Source organism: Scardinius erythrophthalmus (genome assembly GCF_964197995.2).
Source record: "Scardinius erythrophthalmus genome assembly, chromosome: 24".
In the NCBI taxonomy this organism is placed as follows: domain Eukaryota; kingdom Metazoa; phylum Chordata; class Actinopteri; order Cypriniformes; family Leuciscidae; genus Scardinius; species Scardinius erythrophthalmus.
This window is the reverse complement of record NC_138244.1, coordinates 27,854,315-27,880,715: the sequence shown is the minus strand read 5'-3', so window position 1 is coordinate 27,880,715 and position 26,401 is coordinate 27,854,315. Positions and strand designations below refer to the sequence as shown.

The window sequence follows — 26,401 nt, the reverse complement described above, 5'->3', positions numbered from 1 at the left end:
GAGCTAAACTCAGTCCTGTTACAGCCTCGTTATGTAGAGAACATTATATTTAGTGAATTTCTCTGACAGCACACACTGGATGTCCTGTAAAGAGCAGATTCAGGGCTTTTCAGAGATACTAAATGTTCTGAGGTTTCACCAGGACAAACACTTCTGATTGGTCTTTAAAAATGACTGACATTAATTTAGTGATGGAAATATGATAATATTTTGTAATTATCATTTTCTAATTGTTTGTCGTAAATTAACATATCAGGAAAATGTTACAGGGTTTCTAATCAAAATATGACTTTCTGTTACAGAACAGGGCCTTGATTTCATACGTCCACTAGAGGACATCAGGACTTACAGCATGTTTATCAGGCATTCTGGGAGACACAACAAGTGAAATTTTACAGTAATATTCCTATGAAATATTTGATATTATTAGGAAAATGTTGCCAATCATTACTCCCATTATTACACTAATTTTTTCATAACATGTTCCCCCAAGAACACATTAATATACAGATTACAGTACAGATAGGCTAAATTGTATTGAATGGGAAAACACATTGCCATTTTACCCACATATTGCATAAAGTAAAATGGTAGGCTATATCAATACATTCTGTTATATCTTTTATAACATAGTTGAGACATCAGCAGCAGCAAAGAACATTAAACAGGAGCCATAATATAATTATATATATATTAACTATAATTAAACTAGTGAATTGATAAAAAACTATCAGTCAAGTCAAGTGCTTTTTACAATAGAGATTGTTTCAAAGCAGCTTTACAGATATAACAGGAAAATAATGCAATAAAGTTTGTTTCCAGAAGAAAACAGCGTCACAGTCCAGCTTAAGTAAGTTCAGTGATGTTTCATTTTTGTTGTAAAAAAAAGTTATTAATTTAGTTTATTTATATATAGCCGCTCTGGAGTAAACCGCGATGTCATCGTCCAGCTCAGTTCAGTTCTCGTATAATAGTGTCAATGCAGGCAGAACAATATTATTGTTAAAAATGATATTAAATGTTAAATGTAATGTCCCCAACTAAGCTAGCCAAAAGTCAATGTCAACAAAGGTGAAAAAAGGCGAAAAAAAGCAGACAGTTGCGAGGAACCGAAACTCATGTGTGTCTGGAACATTGATCCAGCAACTGAACCGTAATTTAACAGGTTTAATGTGTGAAAGTGGCTAGTGATTTATATTGTGACAAATGAGAATGGCATGAAGCTTTATTTGAACTGGGTCTATTCGCTCTATAACATGTATTAGTCAGGACCAATTTTAGTTATCTGAACAGTAGGCCTAATAACCATTGGAACTAATCATATCCAAATAATAATTCAGATAGACTCAATAATAATATGATAGACAAAGTCAGTTTCAACACTTACTTTGTCAGTAACAGTCGAACAATAATATTCTGTCAGATATAGTCGGGAATCGTGCGCATGCGCAGAAAGGGGGGAGGAGTCGCTGAAAAAGGTGAATGGCTCTAATGGCTGGCTAGCTAATCAGATGGAGAAAAAAACACATTAAAATGTTCCTGAATGTGAATTTCACTACTATACATGTGCTGTAAACCCTTTATAAGGATTTTATGATTGAACGCATCTCTCTTTCTATATGCATTGCTCTTTAAGCCGAGAGTGATAGAGTCGTTTCCTCTGATCTCATGAGGCTTTAGCATGCTAGCATGCCCTCTGATTTTATATCTCTCCTGAGCGCCGATATCGACCCCAGTTCTCCTAAATCACTCTATTCCAAAGGTAAGAACGTGTTTTTATGATACTGCGTCCTTTCTCCATTCATTTAGGTTTGCATGCGTCTTCACGGAGGCGTTTAGTTGTGGATAAATATGAAGCATTGCTAACGTTACTTAGCACGAGAGGAGAGCACGCGCTAGCTGTGTGTATTTATAAATGTGTGTATATGTATGAGTGTAAGTGTGAGTCTATGTATGCGTGTGTGTGGAAGTCTATATATAAATGCGTGTCCGTGTGTGTGTGTGTGAGAGAGAGAGAGAGAGAGAGAGAGAGAGAAAGAAAGAGAAAGAGAGAGAGAGAGTGGGTGTGTGTTTGTTTACCTTTACACACATTATAAGTGACTCGTGGCTCCGAGACAACCAAGGTTTGTTGTCGAACACTAAACCAGTATTTCGGACACACACTGTTGTTGTGGTGTTTTTTATATACACTGACTTTGAAGAACTCTAAAAGTTGGACTAGTGCCATGAAGGATGATGCTACTGATCCACGCCTATCATAATTAATATTTCATCTGCCAACAGCAAGACATTGAGCTTGACAGCAACATGTTGCTGAATATAGCTGGCAGTGTTGGTCTCATCAGAAGGTAAGCTCATAACAGACCTGACTTGAGCATATGATGTTCATATGTTGATATGATGATGAGGAAAGTTATACAGTAAGCCAGTCCTCTGTAATGTGGATGATAGGAACAGAAACATATTTATCTTGTGGTGAGCCAATGGGAAGTGGATAACATCCCTTTTTGGGGTTTATGTGCCGATAATGATGCAGATTTGAATATAAACTAGGCTAAATGTTTTAGATTTACCAATGAATCTACAATGTGTTAAGCTCTTTAAAGTTGTGGATTCTGGTTTGCTGTCAGTGTTTTTATGAAAAGATCAGAGTCTTTCCTCTGTGACGTTCAGCATTGTAGTTGTGGTGTGGACTTATAATGATTATTAAAAACATTATCGTAAAGATTAAATAGGAAGATTAAAACATGGAAGAAAAACTGTGATTATTATAATAATCACAGTTTTTCTTCCATGTTTTAATCTTTACAGTAAAGCTCTTTGTCGTCACGTTGTTAGACAAAAAGTTTAATTTCATACGATTAAAATAAATTAAAGTTTTATGTCTTCATTTGATTACCAGAAAAAACAAAAACACAGAATTTGTGTAAAAAAAGAAAAGAAAAAACAGAATTTTTTGTGCAATTCCTTTCATCATCATTGCAGCACTTGCACTCGGTTCTTCAATCATATCAATCAATCCATATAAAATGATTTTAACATTATAAATGAATTATATCTTTTAATATACATCCTGCCCTCCAGTCAGAGTTGGAAATGTCAAGATTTGGGTTGAAAACAGACGTTAATTTCAATTAAATGTAGCCGGATTGCACAGCAGAGGCCTGGACACCACCCACGACGCCATGTTTCACGAGGGCCAGTCTAGCATGAGCGAGTCTTCAGAACATGACTAAAGCTGGTGTATTAATAGGTCTCAAGCTGTTTGACCCGGGTCACATGGCCTTTTGTGCTCGATTCACTCGACCCAACTTTGTAGTGACAGGCGAGTTTAATAGTTCCTATAGGATCTGCTCTGTAGAGGAGTGTTGTCATGATGTGGTGCCACCTGCGTTCAGTGGAGGTTTCACACAGCCAGCGTTCACAGATGAAGTGTGTAATCAGTGTGACACTTCGGCCTCCTTTCCAGCTTCAGGAGCAGTTCCTCTGTCCTGTCGGATTCTTTTGAACAGATTTAATCCCTGCGATATTAAACGTTGCCTTGGCCGAGGAGAATCGGACGATCCCACGATCTGTGTGTCGTCCGGGGATGCGGAGTGTTAAAATAGCAGGAATGCGGGACATGTGGAGTTCAGCTTCACTACAGGCAGCAGGGCTTGTGTTTACTGTAGGAGTGTTGATCCAGGGTCCCGTTTCCAGCTCTGTGTCTCTCGGGGCCAGAATGCAGTGGACACTACACAATACAGCGCTTGAAAGTGCTTGTCCAATTATTGATCTTCAAAGTCACAAAGTATTGTTCGTCCACCTTGGCATTTTTACACAGCTGTTATTTTAGCTTAATTATAGCTGTGAATTTATGTGTCACAGTTTGACTTTCTATCAGTTTTTTATATTTATATCAACTTTATTTCACAGCAAATAATAAACACTTTGTAAACACATTTTAAAACTTTGACTTTTGATGATTTCTAGCAATGTTTTTAAACATAGGAACATATAATATAAATCATTAAAACAGAACAAGTAGCAGATTTAAAGATTTAGGATCTGGTTTGGGACAAATGTTGATTTCATAGTTATTAACTTAAATATGAGATTATTTTACTTATTAAACTGTGATGTTACATTTTTAACAGGGGAAAAATAATCCTGTCTTTAATGATCCTACAATTTTCCTTCAAAATATCTCGAATGAAACTCGACACCATTGCCTCATTTAGTATGCGCGGTTCTATGAATATGCAAATGAGCCCCGCCTCCACTCACTCACTCAGCTCAGAGATCCACTGGTTGACGATCACGTGTTGATCTGATTGGTTACAAGGTAGTTTGTGACGTCAGAAACACCAGCGATTTCAAAGCGTGTTTTTGAGACTGTCTTTGGTTCACTGCAGTTTTAAGGAGGAAATACTCAGCAATGCTGTCGACTTATGAATTTACACATGGCTTGCCTTAAAGCAGATTAAAAACACCACATAGACACATTAAAAACTTGATTTTCAACACAGGGGACTTTAATGTAATGGGACACTAATTTGTACCCCATGAAGCATATAAACATTAATATGAAGTTCGTAAGAAAGAAAAACCCTTCATAGATGGTCAGAGTACAGTGCACTCAAGCAGAAATAATCTTTGGCAGTAAAAACAGAGTATTGTTTTGTTATGGGAAGTAACTCTGTTGTGTTTGGCGAGGGTTTCCAGGTAATGTGAGCGGTCCAGCCGTTTCAGTGCTTCTCTATCAGCAGCAGTGCTGTGATCATCAACATGCTGATGGAGACACACGGGCCCCCGGGGGCCAAGCGTCCCTCGATGAGCTCTGGCAATCATAAACACCTCCTCGCTTATTAAATATCTGCTGCTCATCAGCACTAATACTAATATCATACAACTATATATAGTGAGCGCTCCACTGTCCTTATTATGAAGCCTATGAGACGAGGCAAATTTCTGTTTGTAATTGCTGACAATATTTTAGTGAAATGTAGACATTTGGCTGGCTAATATGGCAGTGCTCTTTGGACTACTAGTGTCAAAATTACGAGTGTCGCGGAGCGGGCGTTACGGATACGTGGTGTAAAAATTGTATTATCAAAAACCATGTGTAATTAATTGAAATCATGAAACTTACACAATTATTAAACTTGAACAACATTTTTTTTTTAAAATTCTATGAATTTCTCAAATTCGGTGTTGTGTTTTCTCTGGTAATCAAATGAAGACATAAAACATTAATTTAATTTCTTTTAATCATATGAAATGAAGCACAACGAGCTGCACAATGAGCTTTACTGTTAAAATTAAAACATGGAAGAAAATTTGTGATTATTCTTAAAAAAAATAAAGTTTTGATGATAATTAGTGTGTATTAGGAATTTGTATTAGTGTTAGTGACATTAGGCTACACTGAGACATATCTAAATTCTACTGTACAAAGCTAATATATTTCTGTTAAGTTAAAGCAACACTAAGGAACATTTTTTACGTTAAAATAATGTTTCCAAAATGGTTTCAGTGGTTTATCAAGTCGTAACAGGGTGAACGGCACTTCTGTATTCGCTCCTATCTGCTATAACCGCACTATGCAAGATTGCCAGATCGGGTCGCGTTTCTGTAGTTCCAATGAGACTTAATAAACTACAAATTTGACTTGCTTTACGTCAAGCGTTACAATAGCCATTATTTAGTTTTTTTTTTTTCGTTTCTGATGTTGCAATACATCATACTTTCATGAAATCATGCAACATACTCTACCTTGTCTGTGGACATCGTTCATTCCAGTGCCGGTGTTGGAGAAACAGTGAGTGTGTGTGCGACGGTAGGCTGCGGGCGGCGACATTATTTACGACAGCGGTAATGGACAATTCCGCTTCCAACCTGTAGGGCGACCGAAGAGGAAAAGTTCCTTAGTGTTGCTTTAAACCGAGCTTTTATTTTGACGGGTTGCCGTGAAGACCTTTGAGTTTCTGTGTGTTTGACATGACGATAGTTTTCCTCAACGTTACAGAATGAGAATGAAGATCTGCGGTTCTGACGCCTGTACAGAGCTGTGATGGGCAGCGGAGCTGTTATGAGGAGAATTATTGAGCATTCTGTGCTTTTTATGTCCATATCTTATGACATCACGTCATTTTAGATATCTTTGGTCCCTCATAGTTAAGTCGAACTGCACCAGAGCTAGTTTTAATCCAGCCAAACCTGCCAAGTGTCAACACAGCCTTTTGAAACAGACTGGGACCCATTAATAAACTATAACATTTTCAGTGCTGTTCAGAATCAGAAGCACTGAACGCTGCAAGATTATTCATTATTGCTCAATATTGTATTGTTCTTGAAAAGCTATAAAATGGCTGAAAAGCTAAATTTTAATTTCTTTCTTAAATATTGGCAAAAATTTAATTATATTCAAATTCTAAAGGCAGTTCTTAAAGTTAGAGAAGTGGACTGTATTGTCTCCTGTGCCCACAAGAGCGCGCAGTCGAGTGCAACAAGGAAACATGAACCAAATCAAGCAGCTTTTATTGGAATGAATGACATTCACTCTTTAAAGTGCATTAACTTTTGAAAACAATTGTCCTTTGATACAATATAATTTCCTTAATGTGCATGCAATAAAAATTAGATATTGCATAAAACTGTGTAAGTGCATCAGTACCCTGATAAAGCACGCTTCAACACACAGCGTAATGAACTACATGAACACACAACAGCAAACTGCAGAAACACTCACTTCTACTCACTACATCTACATATTGTTCATCACAAACACCAGAGGCTCAGCTTGATCTGAGCGAGTGCTGAGCTTTCTTTTGACGATGTTTCCAGCTGATAAACACACACACACACACACTCAGCTCTGGGGAGGTTTGTGCAGGTTTGATCAAGTGTGTCGTTGCACCATTTTTGCCGCCAACTGAGAGGGTTTTTGTCAGCAGGAAGACATTAAATTAACAATCTTGACACACCAAAAAATTGAATGCACGGGTTTTGCATTTGAATGTGCAGTTTTGTTTTGTTTTATTTTAACTCTAGTAATATTCTAAAGTGTAATGTTTCTGTGGCTGCCCTCTCTGTTCCAGAGTCAGTGTATGACCTGCTCCCCAAAGAGCTGCAGTTGCCCTCGGTCGCTCAGCAGGACAGCCGCTTCCCCATGAGCCAGAAGAGCGGCGGAGAGGCCGGCCCTCCTCCTGCTGCGGCCCTGGCCTCAGGTACACACACTCCGGCGCTCACGCTACACACACTCTCCTCATCATCCGCTCCACTCGCCTCTGTGTGTGTGTGTGTGTGTGTGACTGCCTGTAAAGCTAAACTTCCTCTGATTCCTGTGTGGCTCTGAATCTTTACTAGACTTTTCTCTTTTGGTGGTGTGTTATTATCTTTTTTCTTTCTTTCTTTATTTATTTCTTTATTTGTGTGGGTTTGTGCACATTTCTTTCTAGTGCTTCTGACCCGTGCTTCCCGTTTCACTTGATGTCACACTCTTTTAAAACCCATCCAGACCTTTTTAGTTTTTAGTTATGTTTTTTCTCTCACTCCTTTTGGTCATTTCAGATTTTGCAGACGAACTTGTTTCGAGTGTTTTACTTGACCCATCCCATTAAACCTGTTAAAAGAGCTTCCTGTTATTGAGGTTGAGTGATTTCCTGAGCATGTTCTGGAGTCTCGGCCTGTTATGGTTGAAGCCAGTCAATGAAATATAAACAGCACTCACTGGCTGGCAGCGGTCCAGCACATTAGATGACACCTAAAATAATTTCATTAGAAGACATTTTTATCTTTGTCTATTTTTATCTTTTGCTTTAGGCCTAATTTGAGGCTTTTCTCTTAATCTTTTCGCTTCTTTTTGGGAAGGCTTCTTTCAACTAATGATAAAATGGCTTGTAATCTGAATAGGGCTGGGCAATATAGCATAACTAAAGAAACCCAATATTTATTTTGACTCTATATTCATAAATTTACAGTCTTGTGTATGGATGCATTTGCTCTGGAAAAATCTTTTAGGTTTTTTCAACAGCCATTGTTGTCAAGTAAATTTAAAAAAATGTAATGCACCAATATAAAAATAATTTGATGCCCCCAATATAACAATACATATTAACAGCATAATGCTTAGTACAGTATTTAATAGTCTGGATGAAATCAAAATTGATTGTTTTATTTCTTAATGATTCACTCATCTGTGCTTTTTTTAATGAAAATTCATGACTTCATAATCTTTAATCAACATGTCATGACTTGTTCTCCCTCACTTCTCTTTGCTGACGTATTAAATAGGGATGCACCGATATGAAAATTGGCCGATAACTCATAATTCTTTATATTTAAAGGCCGATAATCGATATATTGGCAGATAAATCGAAATCGAAAAATAATGAAAAAGCAGCGCAGTGGAATGCAGAAATTACCTAATGTGTTTAATCTGTTTTGTTGCTGCCCGACTATCTGAAGCATGAGCTGTAAAGGCTCCGCCCACTTCTGGAAATGGGGGCTGGGAGCACCAGCTCATTTGCATTTAAAGATACATGAAAACAGCATGTTTTTGCTTTCATCCAAATGGCATTTTGGGCATGGTATAATAAATGAACTGTGGGGTATTTTGAGCTGAAACGGATGCCTGAGACTTGTATTAAATAAAAAGGGACATAATAATAATTGGTCCTCTTTAAATCATTTGGCACATGAAAAATCCAATGCCAAACAAGGATGTCTGTAAACCTAGAGCGATACTGTAAACAAATACTTTTGGTTAATTTAATACATTTGCAGAAATTAATCAAATTTCTGTTTGTTTGTTTTTTTAATTGGTTGATTGTTTAAAATCATTTTGATATTCACAACTTTGCTTCATCAACAAAATAATACCAAATATATTGCCCAGTTCTAATTAAAAGGCAATACTCTGAATGCAAATATATTTGCAAGTAAGTAGCCAGGTTAATGTTACAGTTACACTACCTCCTGTTTTGACAGAAAGCTGAGGGATCTTTAAGCAAAGCAGCCCAGACAAATATCTGTTTATGCATCAATAAATTTGAGGTCAACCAAATCCAGCACCAAACTAAGACAGTGAGAAAACTGAAAACTGTACCAAAACTGGCCCAATAAATTAGTAATTTATAAAAACAGATGTTTTTATGAAAATGATGATTTTTTTTGCTCATGATTCTGACCAGAATTTGCAGATATCTACATTGGATGACCAGCACTTATTGTTTATTCGCTGTCATTTGTCGTTTTTATTCCAGGGAGTTCCCTCTGAATCAGGGAGAGTCTGCATATAAAATGGTCTGCAGTTCTCTGCTTCGTAGGTCAGAAGCTTGTTTATTCTGTCTCCATGGCTACGCTCAGTCCCAACCAAATTGTCCAATTGGCATGCATTAGTCAACACCTCAGAATTTTCATTGTCCAATATTATGTGTCTAAGAGAGGCTGTTTTGAATAGATCAGCTCTGGGTTGTCATCAACCAGTACCAGTTCGCCCAATCGGCATGCATTACTCTCAGAGTTATCATTGGCCATTAGAACTTGTCTGTGAAAGGCTTGAATAGATCAGCTCTGGGTTATGCAGAAGTGACAACAGATGCTCTGTATACCCCTTATGCATGTTTATTTTTTGCTTTTTTTATGGTAGGATTCAGTTATTGAGCCATCATACAAAATAACATGAAAGAAATAAGGTATTGGACAATGCATACGCTTAATTAGGCTTACTTTAATTAGCAATTTAATACCACGACATTCAAAACAGGTAAAGGGCATTGCCCAGACACCATGTCGAGTTTCACTGCTTGATCGGGACTGCTAGCCAGATTTAAAGGGACCGGTTTTTAACCGTTCTGCATTGTGCACATACAGATGCTGCCGCCACTTGCACCGCTGCCTCCTCCCCTGGAGGACTCAGCACCCTTCCTTCCTGTCCCAGCATGCTCTCTGCTACCTCCGCCCAGGAGCAGGCGTCCAGGCTCGGGCCCGCCCCCGAGGGGGTGCCCGAGAGAGTGGGTGTGGAGCCCGGTTCAGCTGCGGGCGAGAGCCAGGCGACCCCCTCGAAGCGCCGCACCGTCCTGAGCATCTCCCCGCCTCCCGAGGATCTGCTCGACGACAGCCGGATGTCCTGCCAGGATGATCTGCCCCCCAACCCGGACTCGGAGCAGAGCGGCAGCATGTGGATGGACGACTCGGTGTCCAACTTTAGCATGGGCAGCAGCAGTTCGTACAATGACAACACTGAAGTGCCCAGAAAATCTCGAAAGAGAACTCCTCGGCAGCGGCCGGGGCCGAAACCCGCGGCCCGCGAGGAAGCCGGCATGGATGTGTTTGATGCAGACAGCGCTAAAGCGCCACACTTTGTTCTTTCACAACTGGGTTCAGACACTAAAGTCACACCCAAAGTGAGGTTGGTGTCCTTACATTTTCTAAGTTTGCGCCACAAAAAAATACAATATGAATAGGGCTGCAGTATTAATCGCAATTTACATGAAATCGCACTTAAACTGATTTGGCTTATCGCGATTATCAAATCACAAAGACTGCAATTATTTTTTTATGCGCAGCTTGTCATTGATGATCGGCTCTGTAAACGCTGCTTACTCTGAAAGCACTGTGAGTTTGAGTCACTTATAATGTCCATTTGAAAAAGCAACACGCGTCAAACATCTTTCCAAACATGAGAAGCATTTATGAGCCTCTTGTCCAACAAAAGACATTTAATAACATGCTTTCACTCCAAACTCACTTCATAAGGACAGTTGAGCTCATCCTTCTGCGAGATGATGTGGTTCTTACACAGAATAAGGCAGTCGTGTGTTTGTTAGTCATGTTTAATCAATCAAAGCATTTCAATCTTCTGTTTATTCGGCTACAGCTATAGGAATGATATGTGTTATCGTACTTCTGTGGCGGGGCATATTTGGCGGGTGTGTGTGAGACGCCCTCTGGTGTTCAGAGGGATATGTGGTGTGTGTGTGTGTGTGTGTGTGAGACGCCCTCTGGCGTTCAGATGGAGCAGCATTTACTACCGATCAGCCGCTGCACTGACAAGCTGCACATAAAATAATCACAGCCTTTGCCAAATCGCGTTGCCAAATTGCGATTAATCGCGCGGCCCTATTTGCGCCTCAAAAAAATTCAACATTCATTTTAAAAAGGTCATAGAAGATGTTTGAATTGCTTTCTTGAATTTTACCTTTAGCTCCCTGGAAGTGTCAAACAATCAGAAAGGGGGGATTCTCTCCATTCAGTATCCACAGAAGAGCGAAGGGAAGGAGCTGAAGATTTTGATTCAGCCAGAGACACAGCATAGAGCACGATACCTCACAGAGGGAAGTAGAGGATCCGTCAAAGACCGTACCCAGCAAGGATTCCCTACAATCAAAGTAAGAATTTAAAAAACATGATATTATCCGGACAAATATGCATTTATGGAAGTAATACAGTTTATATGGTAATGTTTCTATATGTGGTACATCAGTTAGAGGGAGTCAGTGAACCAGTGGTGCTCCAAGTATTTGTGGCTAATGATGCTGGACGCGTGAAGCCTCATGGGTTTTATCAAGCCTGCAGAGTGACGGGGCGCAACACGACGGCATGTAAGGAAGTGGATATCGAGGGGACCACAGTTATTGAAGTGAACCTTGAGCCGACCAGCTCTATGACCTTACCGTAAGGAATATTCCGACTGTTGTCTAATCACTTACAGTTAATGTGTTTTTGTTTAGTGAAGTGTAATGTGATGTGTGTTGGCAGCGTGGACTGTGTGGGAATCTTGAAGCTGAGGAATGCCGATGTCGAAGCTCGTATAGGGGTTGCTGGCTCCAAAAAGAAGAGCACTCGAGCTCGGTTGGCCTTCAGAGTCAACATCCCAAGACCTGACGGATCTGTCCTAACCCTTCAGACACTCTCCTCTCCTATCTTATGTAGTAAGTGCAAAGGGTAGCAGGGTATAGATTTTATATTATGGGATTTTATTTTCCACATCTGTCAGTGGTTGTAACTATATTCTTTGTGTCACATTTTCAGCTCAACCTGCTGGAGTGCCAGAAATCCTTAAGAAGAGTCTTCACAGTTGTTCTGTCGCAGGAGGAGAGGAGGTCTTTATCATCGGCAAGAACTTTCTCAAAGGAACCAAAGTTCTTTTTCAGGAAAATTCTACAGGTACTGCATGCAAGGACATCTTATACCATAAAACTTTATACTGGGTATTAACATAATGCCCCACATGGCAATGATGGGATAGCATTGCATACTTTTGTTGCGCTGTCACCTTTCAGATTGCAATGACACATGACATTTAGCTTGCTTAGTATGATGAACATACTCCTACACCTTATCTGTCCAACATATGTGGAGTGTTTTGCCAAGTACATCTTTTTCCTTCCTGTTTTAATTTTTCTTTCCAGATGAGAGTGGCTGGCAAGCTGAAGCAGAAATTGACATGGAACTTTTCCATCAGGCAAGTGGAAGACATGGCATTACAGTATTTAGTTCTAGTAAAAATACTTATCATTCAAAAATATCTTGTCTAAAGCATCTTCTCAACATAATTCGATCCAGAATCATCTAGTGGTGAAGGTTCCCCCATATCTTGACCAGACAGTGGCCGCCCCAGTCTCTGTTGGGATTGCCGTAGTGACAAACGCAGGGAGAACGCATGATCTACAGCCTTTTACCTACACTCCGCTTACAGGTTGGTGAAGAGAGGATATGTTTATAATATTAACCGGTATCCAGCTCAGAAGTTCATTAGAAAAATTGTAAGGATGTGTTGACTGTAAGCAAGAGGTGTCATTTTCTTATTTGTAAAGTCCCAGACATGCAGTACTTTACAATAAAAACGTGTCTTATTGTAGAGTTGGAACCTGTCCTATTTTATTGGAAATGCCTGTGGTTAGGGGCTTAAACAACCAATCATTTGGGTTTTATTTTAGGAGTGGGGTTAGGGATACTGTTTGGCCTTTTTTGAAAGGAATGTTTTGCAGGACCAACAAAAGATGGTGAGCCATGCATGTCTTGCTTGGGTAAGTTGGGTAAAGTATACTTGGGTACATCAAGCAAAGTTACTTTGGTAAAATAGGTATGGAATTTTGAATCTTTCTATAGTTGAGACTTAGCTCATGAAGATTAATTTGGTCATGCTGATGGTGCTTTGTAACTCTCCTGGAGTGTCCAGTTTTATAGTATTGGTACATTTGCTCCTGAATGCTCTCTGACAGAGCAGGCAACAGAAATGCAGGATGAATTGTAGTGCTGCAGCTGCTAGTTGAAACAAAATACATCAAAACAATGTCTTAGTATCTTTGGCTAAAGATTACAGGCTATTGTTTTTGTGAATATTGCTATCAAGTATCTTCAGTTTACCTTGTGAAATTTTGTTTTGGTGACACCCCTTTATGGGACAAAGTATAAGATTACACTTCTGCACTAGTAGATGATGTCATCATTCATTATTTTAACTCTCTTCATACAGAGAAAGTTGAATTACCAGTGAAGTCAGAACTGCCAGCCACAGTCAAGGCTTGTACATTTGAAGAGCAGATAAAAGGTGTGGTATTATCAAATATATTTTCATGCTTTGCTGCCGAACAGCTTTAAACTTTGAGCTCAAATGTTTCATGACTTTGTTTACAGCAATGCAAACAGAGACCAGTTGTCTAAACAATGTCTTATTGTTACCTATGGTCAAACGAGAAGAACCTATGGATGTCTCCTGCAACGCAACACCTTCAGACATCTTTAAGGTACTATCATTTTTAAAGCCCATCACTTTTGAGTTAATTTTCCAGTTTTAACCTTGGAATCCTTTACTGTTTTTATGAATGGGGCATGAAAATTAACAGATTCTTTTCTTATTTTCGCAATACAGCCTGTAGAGGCCCTTAGTTCAACCCAACAAATCTTGGAGATAAGTACTGTCCTTCCCTCTGCCACCAAGTCTTTTCCAAGCCCTGTGGCTCTCCAACCTGTCGACTCACCACAGTCTTCGGCTCAAATATTTACGACTCAAGAAACCTTGTCCACCATTCAGAAGCAGGACATTCCTTCCCCTGCATCGTTCCAAGTGTCCTTGTCAGAAGACACAACGGTTCTCCAGCCTGTTCCCCCTCAGGTCCCTCAGCAGTTTTTGCGGGAAACACCAGAAACTTTGTCTCCAGAAGACAACAGTACGGATGGAAGTGGAATGGTGTTGGTTGGCATAGACTCTCGTAATCCTCCATCCCAGCAGCCACAGGTTCAGGCGCTTTTGCCCCAGGATGGGGTTGCACAGCTAGAGAGAGCAGTAAGAGAGCTGCAAGCACAACAGCAGCTAAACTCTGTACTTTATAGCCCAGCGCCGTCTGCGGAGAGCCTTCAGCAACACGTCCAGGAAAACATGAACAGTTTAAGGTTGGGTGGAAATGAGACATCTCTAACCAACCAGCAACAGCAGCAGCAAGAGCAGAATATACTGGAGAATCTACATCAACAGCAACAGAAGGCACTTGTGGATCTACAGCATCAACAAACAGTCCTTGAAAATTTACAGCAACATCAGAAGGTCTTGGAAAACCTCCAGCAACAGGCTCTTGGCAACATTCAGCAGCAGCAGCAAACACACAAAGTTTTGGAGAATCTACAGCATCAACATCAGCACCAGAAAGTTCTTGAGAACATACAGCAACAAAGTTCAATAGTGACTCTGCAGCATCAAAAAGTAATTGATAATCTTCAACAGCAGCAACAGCATCAGATAAATTTAGAAACTCTTCAGCATCAGGAAGTTTTAGAGAACCTAAAGCAACATTTGCAGTCAGAGCTCTTGCAGACACAGATTCCAATGCAGTGCACACCGAGCTTCACCAGCGAACAGCAAAGCTCCTCACAGACGAATACTCTATCGCAGCCCTCAGAAGGCTTCCTCCAGAACCCACCCCAGCAGCAGTTACAGCAGCAGTCTGCACTTTTCCAACAGACTGGAGGTCTTATGACCATTCAGACATCTAGCTTTCTGCAGCAGCCATCCTCTCAACCTTCACCTCCTCAGCCGCTCTTTCAGAGTCATAACCCCTTGACTGAGACACAAGACTCGCAGACAGTACTCTTTGGATCCACAAAGTCACCACAGGTTCAAGCAGCCTTATTTCCTGGTACCATGACAATGCTGACAAGCAGCAATCTACCCACAGAACAGCAGGCTCCTTCAACTAGCCTGTTTATTACACAAAGTGTGTTGCCTAGCCAGCTGCCATCGGATAATAACCAGAACCAGCAGCAGCAGCAACAGATAACTTTCCTCACACCCCTGCAGACTTCTGGAACAGACGCTCAGACAGTCTCACTTTTTCAGGGACAAACACAGTTGTCCACCCCAATGGAACAACAGGCTCCCCAACAGCAACAGATGGCAACACCCCAACAAGCCCCTCTTTTCCCAAATATTGCCACAATATCTCCAAATCAGCAACAAACGCAGACAGGCATATTGTTCTGTACCGCAACCATTAATCCCCATGATCTGCCCCAGGCTCTGCTATTCAGTGGTCAGAACCAAACTTCACTAGGAAGTGACCGCCTCCCAGAAAATATCTTTCAGGAGCAGCAACCCATGCAAGTTGTTCCCAGCTCTGAAAACGTTACTGCGAACAACCCTTCAAACCAACCTACCGTTCCGGCAGCCCAGTCGACTCAGAATCCATCAATTATTTTTCCGCAAGGCAGTGTTGTGAATGTTGCCCAACAAGACTCGGGAGAGCCCATGTCTTTTCAAGACCAGAGCACCATTGTGAGTGACTCGTCTGCCAGTATGCCTTCAACACGGACAGAACTTTTCCAGGATCAGCAACCTATGCAGGTTGTCCCCAGTGCCACCAGCGTAACCCCTGTCTCTCCTACAGACCAACCTTCTGTCAACAATTTTTTGCCTCAGTCAGCAATTTTAGCCCTGCAAGGTGGTGTAAGCTCTCAAGACTTGTCTCCGACTGCGGCAGCGGCCACTATATTCAGTGGACAGAGTGGTGTGGCAGTGAGCGGCCTACAGAACTCCACTCCCACCACCCCTCAGCAACCGCCCAGCCAACTCTTTCAGACCGCTATTGGGGGAACTCTCAGCCAGCCTGGACAGCCAGGACAAGCAGGCCTTTTTCTCTTTGAGATTCCCAGTGGTAAGTGCAATTAAGTCAACATGCAATTAGAGTTGCAGTCATAGCAAATAACAATAGATTTTAGGGGGAAAAACGGGGTACTATTGCGTCATGCTTTGGAGCAGTCCTGGGGACATCTCATCACTGCACATTTTGCACGTCTCCCTCATTGGACACACCTAATTTAAGTCTTCCAGTCTCTATTTAGTGAGCTGGTGAGTTGAATTAGGTGTTAGATGAGGGAGAAATGCAGTTGTGAGGGGTCAAAAACCCTCTTCAGAAGTGATTCCCAATGGCCAGTGCTATTAAGTCAACAATAAATCAGAGTTAAAATCTTAGCAAATGACTGCAGAATAAAAATACCATTGGGTCATTTTGAGATGTTCTGAAAGATCATTTTGTCCTTGACCCAATCCAGAGGCCGGTTGCACCAGCTGGACGTAAAGAAGTTTGGTGTAAGCTCTATGCTGGACTTAGTTACTTCCAGCTTTCCAATGAATATTTACACTTGTTGCACCATCTAAAACTACGACTAGGCGCAGCTACGCTTAGCGTAGACGATGCGCGTACACCCTGACATGTTCTACCGCACTGATACACTGATGCCGTTCGCAATTCTATGGTTACAAATTTGAATTTACTCCAACGAATAGATGAAAAATGACTGCTGAGCCAAAAAAAGAAAATTGAATTACTCAGATTGTGAAACAAGAAAAATAATTAAGCATGTGCATATTTTGGTATGCAAGCAAAACAATTCAGTGGCAAAAGATAACAGCGGCAGTAAATGAAGCTGAGGGTGGACTAGGGAATCTGTCTGTTACATGTCGTAACTGTGGTGATAACTCGTTGATTAATTCTAACAATTCAACCCTGCTGAAACAAAAGTTCAATAAGTTCTCTGTCTCTTGTTGGTGCTGTCTTAACGTTTGGCCATTGTCCAACGTTTTTATTTATCTTTATTTTCACCATGGAAACAACAAGTAAAGACTTCTCACTTTACACCTACCTTTGAATAGGCGTAAGATTTAGTCTCAGACGTGCGTTACTCCAAGATGGCGCAACAGGTATTAATTCTACGCAGGACTTAAAGTGCTTTTTACGTTAAGCTTAGTCCAACGACCGGGTGTATGTCCAGCTGGTGCAACTGGCCCCCAGGGGTGTCGAAACCTGCTCCTGGAGGGCTTCTGTTCGTCAGAGTTTGGCTCCAACTTGCCTCAACACTCCTGCCTGGAAGTTTCTTGTATGACCTTTATAGTGAGACCTTGATTAGTGTTGCTTTGGGGTTCGCAACTAAACTCTGCAGGACAGTGGACCTCCAGGAGCAGGACTGGACACCCCTGACCTAGTCCCTATTGAAAAGTGGGTTCTGGTATTGGAGTCGTCGTCCTCTGTTGAATGAACATTTAATGATCCAGTAAATTCCAGATGGTTAAAACCAAGTCTGTCCTACATTTATTTTCTCATGAATCAATGTGTACACCTTCAGATATGTTGCATTAACTTTCTAAATTGGCTTTATTTCACGGCCTCAAAAAGCCTAATCTTTCTGTGTTTTATTAGAGTGTGGACAGCTAATAAACTCTCCTGGTCCGGCGTTGTCAGATCAGCTCGTCACCATGGGTCACCCTGGTTCGGATCAGAATCAGACCCAGCTTCAGAATAATGCGCAGATTCAGACCTTACTGGACCAGTCCAACAACCTTGACGACAAGATAGACGAACTTCTGGAACGTTTTCAGGAGCAGGGAAAGACGCTTCCTAGGGATTTCTTGGACCATTAAAGATGAGTAGTTAGAAACCTCACTTCAGTAGACCACCGTCCTCACTGCTTGTCGTGTTCCTTTACATCTTGCGTCTTATGTCTGTATTATCTAAACTTATCTAAGGGTCGTCTCAGTTGGGGGTCTTCACTTATATCTATGTTTCTGAAAGCTTGTAATGTGTTGTTTTGGCGGGACATGTTAGCTATGGATCTCGCCACGGCTCCTTTTCTTAATGGACATAAAAGGGTCCACTTTATTGAGGCCACTGTTTGGCATGTCAGCATATCATGTGACCCATTAAGCCATTAAGTATATTGGCACTTTGCTACTTTGTATTGTGTTCTTGACTTCCAGTTGAATCTCCTCCATTTATTGCCACTGTTAATCTGTTTTTTTTTTAGTAGAAACCAACCTAGTACAATATTAAATCAAAAACTCTCTGTTGCCGTTGAGATACTAATACATTGTGAATGAATTTGAAATATATTTAGCACTTTAGGGAGTTTCTACCGTAACCGGAGATTCTCCCTTTTAGCTTTGTAACCCATACGTGTCTACTTGGCTGATGAAGCTTTTCATGTTTTGATAGTCATAATGCTTTTCTAAAAAAAATGTGTTTCATTACTCTTCAGTGTCTCTTTTCTGAATATAGCCTATTTTATGAGCCATGTTTAATGTTTTATTTTTGTGTGTGTGTTTGAATGTTTGTCATGTCCACCTAATCTCTCTGTTTTCTCATGACATTTACAGTGAAGATGCTCAATCACTCCTACTCTTTTCCTCTGTTTTAGTTTTTATGTAATTTTATTTTATTTAAATGAACAAGAGGTCCAACTTGTAGACATGAATTCCTATCAGGGATGTGAAAATGTGCAACATTGCCATTGAGATATGTGAACTGATTGTATTATCATCCAGCAGAGGGTCTACGATGTGTTTGTGTGCGTGCTCAGCAGAAAGACATGTTGCTGTTCGTACTATATAAGATGCAGCTATGTTTTTGATTTTGAATTATATGTGGTTCATGGAGATTATTCAAATAAGCACAAGCTTGGGAGAGGGTTGGTTGTGGTGGTGGATCATGTCGTTCCGATCTCGTATGACCTTCTCTCATCTCTGGTACTCAAAAAACAAAACATAAATTGAAGATATTTTGCTTTAATGAGATTTAAGAGTTACCAAGGATCCTCTAAAGGATTTTTGACAGCTTTCAGCCATTGAGTGATTCAGAAAGAGCATTTTTCAGAATTTCTCCTTTTTTTTTTTTGTGTTCCACAGAAGAATGAAGATCATACATACTTTGAAAGACACGAGTGTGAGAAATAATGACAGGATATTTATTGCTGATGTGAACTATCACAGCTATGAGTGTTTTTTGGGCAGCTTAAAATGGTAGTTTGGGCCATATTTTCCATGAGGGTTTAAGAAGGAATTGGTTTGCATTCAACCCCCCCCCCCCCCCCCCCCCAAGTTACAATAAACCCCATCTATGATCAGATAGGGTCAAGGCCCAGTGAAAATCAGAGAAAATCCCAAGATTTAAAGCAAGCTATGAGCAAGAGATTGCTTCATACCATCACTGCACGACAATCTCGTAATTCAAGTTTTAAAAACGAAAGCTCATATCGCTCAGAACTGGAAGATTTCTCTTGGCGCAGTGTACGCTGGTTTAGGGACTCGTACAGGGTTTAATATAGACAGAATGCTGCTACATTTTGTCATGACTGATACGAATGGGTTGTTCAGTTTTTAAATGGTTTGAGCTGTTAATTATTTGTGCTATAATTACATTTTGGAGCATTGTAGTTTCCCTGTCTCACCCTTACCAAGGAGATCATTGCTCAGAATATTTTATTAAATCACATTTATTTTACATTTTACTTGTTCGTAGACACATGCAGTCTTTTTAAAAGCTTTTTTAAGACTTAACATATTTTCGACGTACTCTATTCTAAGAAGCAACTTTTGCATTGACAATATTTTCTCATGCAAACATAATGTGAGGCAGTTCTATTTAAAATCTCCATAAACTCCTTTGCTTTGATGAGTCAGTTATTTTTTACGTCATACCTGTTCTTTAAATTCTTTTCTTTAAAAAAATAAAATAAAAATGCTTTATGTAAAATTTGCATAACAAATTGTAAATAGTAGATCGGCTGTTTCACGTGTGCTGTTCCTTTGTGAGGTAGCAGTTTGTTAAAAGCGTGCTCTCTTTGTAGTGAAACATAATATCTCACCTGCAGGTGAGGCGTACATACAGTATTTTTGTAAGACTGAATTTCCAAATGTACTGTGTACATTTTAAACATGTAAAAGTGAATTGTCCCTTTTGCAGTACTGTACTTCATATGTCAATATTCAGAGCGGTGAAAATGATGGGTTTTGTTACAAAATGGAGATTGTTATTCGTTTGGTAAGTGAAATTCAAATATTGTCAGTTTCTAAACTATTAAAAAAAAGAGGCTGGTTTTGGTTGTGGGTGAACCTCACACAGGGTGTAACTCTTGTGTCATATTCCACCCCAAAATCAAAAAACAAAACAGCTGATAGTTGAGCACATGCAATTCTTTTTAGCCTAGTAAATCTTATTGTAATATGAAAAAAGATTATTAAGTTAAATCGTTAAGTACAGTAAATATACATATTGGTACTGTTTGTTGTACTGAATCTGATTTTCATGGCTATTACAGTATTGTTTTGTTTTTTATTAGTAATGAAAATAGAGTTTTTAGTTTGATTTTGGGGTGAAATATGATCTGGATGTTTCTTAGTTCGATATTTAGGCTAATGTTCTGGAACTTGGGTTTCATGCAAAGCCATAAAACAAGAAAACTGGGACTGGAAGAATGTGTGTGTTTGACCTCATGGTGTAGGACATATTCACTCTACATCAAACCTAAGGACCAATTCAGAAGAATATTTTCTCAAAACAAGGCAGCAAAATCAATGTCTTTTGATTTAAAGTAGTCATTTGTCCATTCTTGTTCTTTTTTTGGGTACTGATGCTCCAGCTTATGTCAAAATCATATTTCTGCACAAATCCATCATTAACATTTTAAAGAGGTTGATTTCTATTTTTACTTTCCATCATATTGTGCTTTTTGATTGAAAGTACTTTGTGCCTTTGCAAGCCTTTCCTCTAACTTCTAAAGGACCTTTGTATATAATGAAATACTTAGATGTAGTGATTACTAGTTCTTAATCCACAAGTAAAAGACTACGGTTTGGTTTTGGTTTGTAATTGACATTGTCTGGTCAAATTGTCTTTAACCAGTCTGTAAGTGTAGTCTCAAATACATCTGAACATTTATATCATGAAACTGCTATGCAGCCTCAACTCACTTTTATTTTAATTGTATTTAAAACATTGACATTCTCCTCCACTGGTGGTTATTGCCTCTTGACATTTGTAAGATCAAGGTTTAGAGATTGTTGATCTCAGTGATTACAGGTTTTCTGTTTGTTTGGGCAGTGGGTTTTTGAAGAACTTTTGTTAGTAAATGTTAAATTAAAAGAGGTTTGAAGAGCGCTTACCCCAATCACCAGCTGTTGTGTGTGTGTGTGTGTGTGTGTGTGTGTGTGAGGGGCACATTTTAAATGCACTCTTTGTACACATTTTTTTAATTTTGTTTGCTTTTGTTTGATGTGATTAATGTCCACTGCTTTTAAAGTTGTGACAGGACAGTGGTTCTCAACCCCTCCCTTACACTAGGAGTGTTGGCGGATTCAAATCTATAATTCTGCTTAATTTTGTGATTTCAGAGTTTTCAAGAACTGTGTGTACCAACAACAGTTGTTAATGGGATTGATCTTGAATCGGTCAGTTCCACAGTGGAGGTGTTGGTTAGCTTGGACCAAATTTCCACATTGTGTTTTGGTGTTCAAGTGGTGCATTGCACGTCCTATTTCCACATTTAAATGACATTTATTATAACTTATTTTAAATAAGCCATCTCTCTGGTCCTTTGTAAGTCGGCTGGCGCCCCCTACTGGCCCCCTGGTTCAGAACCACTGTTTATTGGGATTCAACTGTTCATTCATGAGTGTGCAAGAATGATGTTCAGTATCGTGAACTAATGACATCTGATGTTTTTTTGTTTTTGCTTTAATCAGTACATTTGTATACTCCTGCAGTTATATTTCTGTAAGATGTGCTGCTATATGAATAAAGATAGATATGAAGTTCTTTCCCTTGTGTCTTGTATGTTTTGCTATAGGTGTAAATCATACATAATTCTGACACACACACTATATGCACTTTTAATGACACTTCAGGTTCTATTAAACAATCAAAATATGAGTGTCATATTGGGAAGATGAATATACTCTAAACTTGGTTAAGTTATTAAATTGACAAAATGATTTGGCAAACTCCAGCATTTCTCCAGTTTTATTGTATTATGCAAAGGCATAGGGGAAAAAAAGCTCACTGGAAATAAAGCATATGTTGACTACAATGTAATCAGTGATTAATATTTTGTTGGTTCTCCCTTGTTTTTGTGTACAGCATCCATTCTCCTGGGCATCGACTCAATAAACGTAACTTCTTCCCAATCCTCCTCGAGTTCTTCCCAGAGTTGAGCTTCATTGGAAGCCCTGCATGACTTCTCACAATTCAGATTTATAATTTCCCAAAGGTTTTCAATGGAAACTGAGATTTCGAAATGCTGAGCATGAACACTTTCATTGTGCGCAGCTTTGTTGCATGAGCATCATTATCATGTCTGGAAATACATATTTGATCTCCAAACAAATCCTCCATAATTTGCTACATTGTGTTCAGCAGGATATCCATGGATTGGCCCATTTTCAAAGTGCCAGCAACTTTGTAGATCCTTCCAGCACCAGTGTCCTCAATCCCATGATGTTTCCCATGCTGTGTGTAACAGAGCCACGCTTGTGTTTGGTATGAAACACTCCAGTCGTCTCCTACGAACACACCCGACACCATCCAATGCTAGACTGGGACATGTTGACTTGTCGGATCTCTTATCTTCCATATCCTTATGGTCTTTGGCACATTCTTTCAGTAGATAAAGCTAATAAATGGTTTCTTTACTGGTTCACGAGCTCTCAATCCAGCCTTGACTAGCCATTGGCTTCCAGTTGAAGATGAAGTGGAGGTTTTGAGGTCTCATGCAGGTCTTGGGAAGCTGTTTTGAGGTGGTGCCACATTCAGGAGATTTTCCGTCCTTCTGTCAAAATTCTCACAGCTCACTCGTTTCCTCACTTACTCGTTTCCTTGTTTCCTCACTTACTCGTTTCCTTGTTTCCTCTTTTACTCGTTTCCTCACTTACTCGTTTCCTTGTTTCCTCTTTTACTCGTTTCCTCACTTACTCGTTTCCTTGTTTCCTCACTTACTCGTTTCCTCACTTACTTGTTTCCTCATTTACTCGTTTCCTCACTTACTCGTTTCTTAATTTACTGTTTTCCTCATTTACTCGTTTCCTCACTTACTCGTTTCTTAATTTACTGTTTTCCTCATTTACTCGTTTCCTCACTTACTCGTTTCCTCATTTACTTGTTTCCTTGTTTCCTCTTTTACTCGTTTCCTCACTTACTCGTTTCCTTGTTTCCTCACTTACTCGTTTCCTTGTTTCCTCTTTTACTCGTTTCCTCACTTACTCGTTTCCTCATTTACTCACTTACTCGTTTCCTCACTTACTTGTTTCCTCATTTACTCGTTTCCTCACTTACTCGTTTCTTAATTTACTGTTTTCCTCATTTACTCGTTTCCTCACTTACTCGTTTCCTCACTTACTCGTTTCTTAATTTACTGTTTTCCTCATTTACTCGTTTCCTCACTTACTCGTTTCCTCATTTACTTGTTTCCTTGTTTCCTCTTTTACTCGTTTCCTCACTTACTCGTTTCCTTGTTTCCTCACTTACTCGTTTCCTTGTTTCCTCTTTTACTCGTTTCCTCACTTACTCGTTTCCTCACTTACTCGTTTCCTCATTTACTCGTTTCTTAATTTACTGTTTTCCTCATTTACTCGTTTCCTCATTTACTTGTTTCCTCACTTACTCGTTTCTTAATTTACTGTTTTCCTCATTTACTCGTTTCCTCACTTACTCGTTTCCTCATTTACTTGTTTCCTTGTTTCCTCTTTTACTCGTTTCCTCACTTACTCGTTTCCTTGTTTCCTCTTTTACTCGTTTCCTTGTTTCCTCTTTTACTCGTTTCCTCATTTACTCGTTTCCTCACTTACTCGTTTCCTCACTTACTCGTTTTCTCACTTACTCGTTTCTTAATTTACTGTTTTCCTCATTTACTCGTTTCCTCACTTACTCGTTTCCTTGTTTCCTCACTTACTCGTTTCCTTGTTTCCTCTTTTACTCGTTTCCTCACTTACTCGTTTCCTTGTTTCCTCTTTTACTCGTTTCCTCACTTACTCGTTTCCTCATTTACTCGTTTCCTCACTTACTCGTTTCTTAATTTACTGTTTTCCTCATTTACTCGTTTCCTCATTTACTCGTTTCCTCACTTACTCGTTTCTTAATTTACTGTTTTCCTCATTTACTCGTTTCCTCACTTACTCGTTTCCTCATTTACTTGTTTCCTCATTTACTCGTTTCCTCACTTACTCGTTTCACTTTTCCTCATTTCCTCGTTTCCTTGTTTCCTCGTTTCCTCACGTACTCGTTTCCTCACTTACTCATTTCCTTGTTTCCTCTTTTACTCGTTTCCTCACTTACTCGTTTCCTTGTTTCCTCTTTTACTCGTTTCCTCACGTACTTGTTTCTTCACTTACTCGTTTCCTCACTTACTCGTTTCCTTGTTTCCTCTTTTACTCGTTTCCTCACTTACTCGTTTCCTCTTTTACTCGTTTCCTCATTTACTCGTTTCCTCACTTACTCGTTTCTTAATTTACTGTTTTCCTCATTTACTCGTTTCCTCACTCGTTTCCTCATTTACTTGTTTCCTTGTTTCCTCTTTTACTCGTTTCCTCTTTTACTCGTTTCCTTGTTTCCTCTTTTACTCGTTTCCTCACGTACTCGTTTCACTTTTCCTCATTTCCTCATTTCCTCGTTTCCTCGTTTCCTTGTTTCCTCGTTTCCTCACGTACTCGTTTCCTCACTTACTCGTTTCCTTGTTTCCTCTTTTACTCGTTTCCTCACGTACTCGTTTCTTCACTTACTCGTTTCCTCACTTACTCGTTTCCTTGTTTCCTCTTTTACTCGTTTCCTCACTTACTTGTTTCCTTGTTTCCTCTTTTACTCGTTTCCTCACTTACTCGTTTCCTCACTTACTCGTTTCCTCATTTACTCGTTTCCTCACTTACTCGTTTCCTCATTTACTTGTTTCCTTGTTTCCTCTTTTACTCGTTTCCTCACTTACTCGTTTCCTCACTTACTCGTTTCCTTGTTTCCTCACTTACTCGTTTCCTTGTTTCCTCTTTTACTCGTTTCCTCACTTACTTGTTTCCTTGTTTCCTCTTTTACTCGTTTCCTCACTTACTCGTTTACTCATTTACTCGTTTCCTCACTTACTCGTTTCTTAATTTACTGTTTTCCTCATTTACTCGTTCCCTCATTTACTCGTTTCCTCACTTACTCGTTTATTAATTTACTGTTTTCCTCACTTACTCGTTTCTTAATTTACTGTTTTCCTCATTTACTCGTTTCCTCACTTACTCGTTTCCTCATTTACTTGTTTCCTCTTTTACTCGTTTCCTCACTTACTCGTTTCCTTGTTTCCTCTTTTACTCGTTTCCTCACGTACTCATTTCTTAATTTACTCTTTTCCTCATTTACTTGTTTCCTCGTATCCTCACTTACTCGTTTACTCACTTACTCATTTCTTTGACTCTTTTCCTCATTTACATCGTTTCCTCATTTCCTTGTTTCCTCACTTACTCGTTTCTTCATTTACTCTTTTCCTCGTTTACTCTTTTCCTTATTTACTCCTTTCCTCATTTCCTTGTTTCCTCATTTCCTTGTTTACTCGTTTCCTCGTTTCCTCGCTCCTCCAGCCTGTGGAAACCGATCAAAGAAAGCCATCCTGAAGGACATCTTAGTTCTCTAACTGCACCGTGAGGAACGAGGGAACAAGCATAGATGGATCCTTCGCTGCCTCTGATATCCCACAATCCTGTGCGCTCCATTCCCTGAACGTTCAGCTGAAAAATAAAGATGGCGTCTGAAATTTCAGGTTGGTGTCCAGTTTGTGTGTAAAGTGCACATTTTGACTAATTTTTTCCCCACTCTTGATAACATTTCTAGCGTGAAGTCAGTATTGCAGTAATTACAGTAAATATCAAGTTTGTTGTCACCAAAGCTCTCTGTTTTGTTATCGATCATTAAATCGTCACGCTGCCTCAGAAGTCTGTCTGGAATCAGTTTCGTGAGGATCTTCCTAAAGAGGTACGAGTGAGGATCCACTGGTGTTTCCTGTGCCGAAGTCGTTCCTGTCGCACACATACATTCTCCTCCCACGTCACATATATCACAATAATTCAATTTTTTTTTATTGTTACATCTTTCATGAAATTTGTTTTATTGATGAAATTGATGTTTCAATG

At 39.6% G+C, this 26,401-nt stretch overlaps 1 protein-coding gene across 5 annotated transcripts; it reads left to right on the top strand.

Moving 5' to 3' along the window:
• Positions 1 to 1,470: 1,470 nt before the first annotated feature.
• nfat5a (nuclear factor of activated T cells 5a) lies at positions 1,471 to 22,064 on the top strand. 5 transcript variants are annotated; one of them, XM_081355530.1, is made up of 14 exons: positions 1,471 to 1,762; positions 2,284 to 2,348; positions 7,080 to 7,208; positions 9,856 to 10,393; positions 11,189 to 11,372; positions 11,468 to 11,658; positions 11,743 to 11,915; positions 12,016 to 12,150; positions 12,396 to 12,448; positions 12,550 to 12,682; positions 13,463 to 13,537; positions 13,624 to 13,733; positions 13,859 to 16,133; positions 17,676 to 22,064. In XM_081355530.1, exons 3-14 carry the CDS (start codon positions 7,151 to 7,153, stop codon positions 17,894 to 17,896), a joined length of 4,146 nt encoding a protein of 1,381 aa, XP_081211656.1. In that variant the 5' UTR covers positions 1,471 to 1,762; positions 2,284 to 2,348; positions 7,080 to 7,150; the 3' UTR covers positions 17,897 to 22,064. The 5 variants fall into 5 exon arrangements, with proteins under 5 accessions (XP_081211656.1, XP_081211654.1, XP_081211655.1 ...); XM_081355528.1 differs by lacking the exon at positions 2,284 to 2,348; XM_081355529.1 differs by having other exon boundaries at positions 1,471 to 2,348.
• The last annotated feature ends 4,337 nt before the right edge of the window (positions 22,065 to 26,401 follow it).

What these genes read in the sequence shown, in the direction of transcription:
- nfat5a (XM_081355527.1), top strand. Translation starts at nt 6,998, where the DNA reads ATGTGCAGTTTTGTTTTGTTTTATTTTAACTCTAGTAATATTCTAAAG. An exon ending in AAAGTCACACCCAAAGTGAG is followed by an intron (nt 10,394 to 11,188) that starts GTTGGTGTCCTT and finishes TTTTACCTTTAG; the next exon opens with CTCCCTGGAAGTGTCAAACA. An exon ending in TACCTACACTCCGCTTACAG is followed by an intron (nt 12,683 to 13,462) that starts GTTGGTGAAGAG and finishes CTCTTCATACAG; the next exon opens with AGAAAGTTGAATTACCAGTG.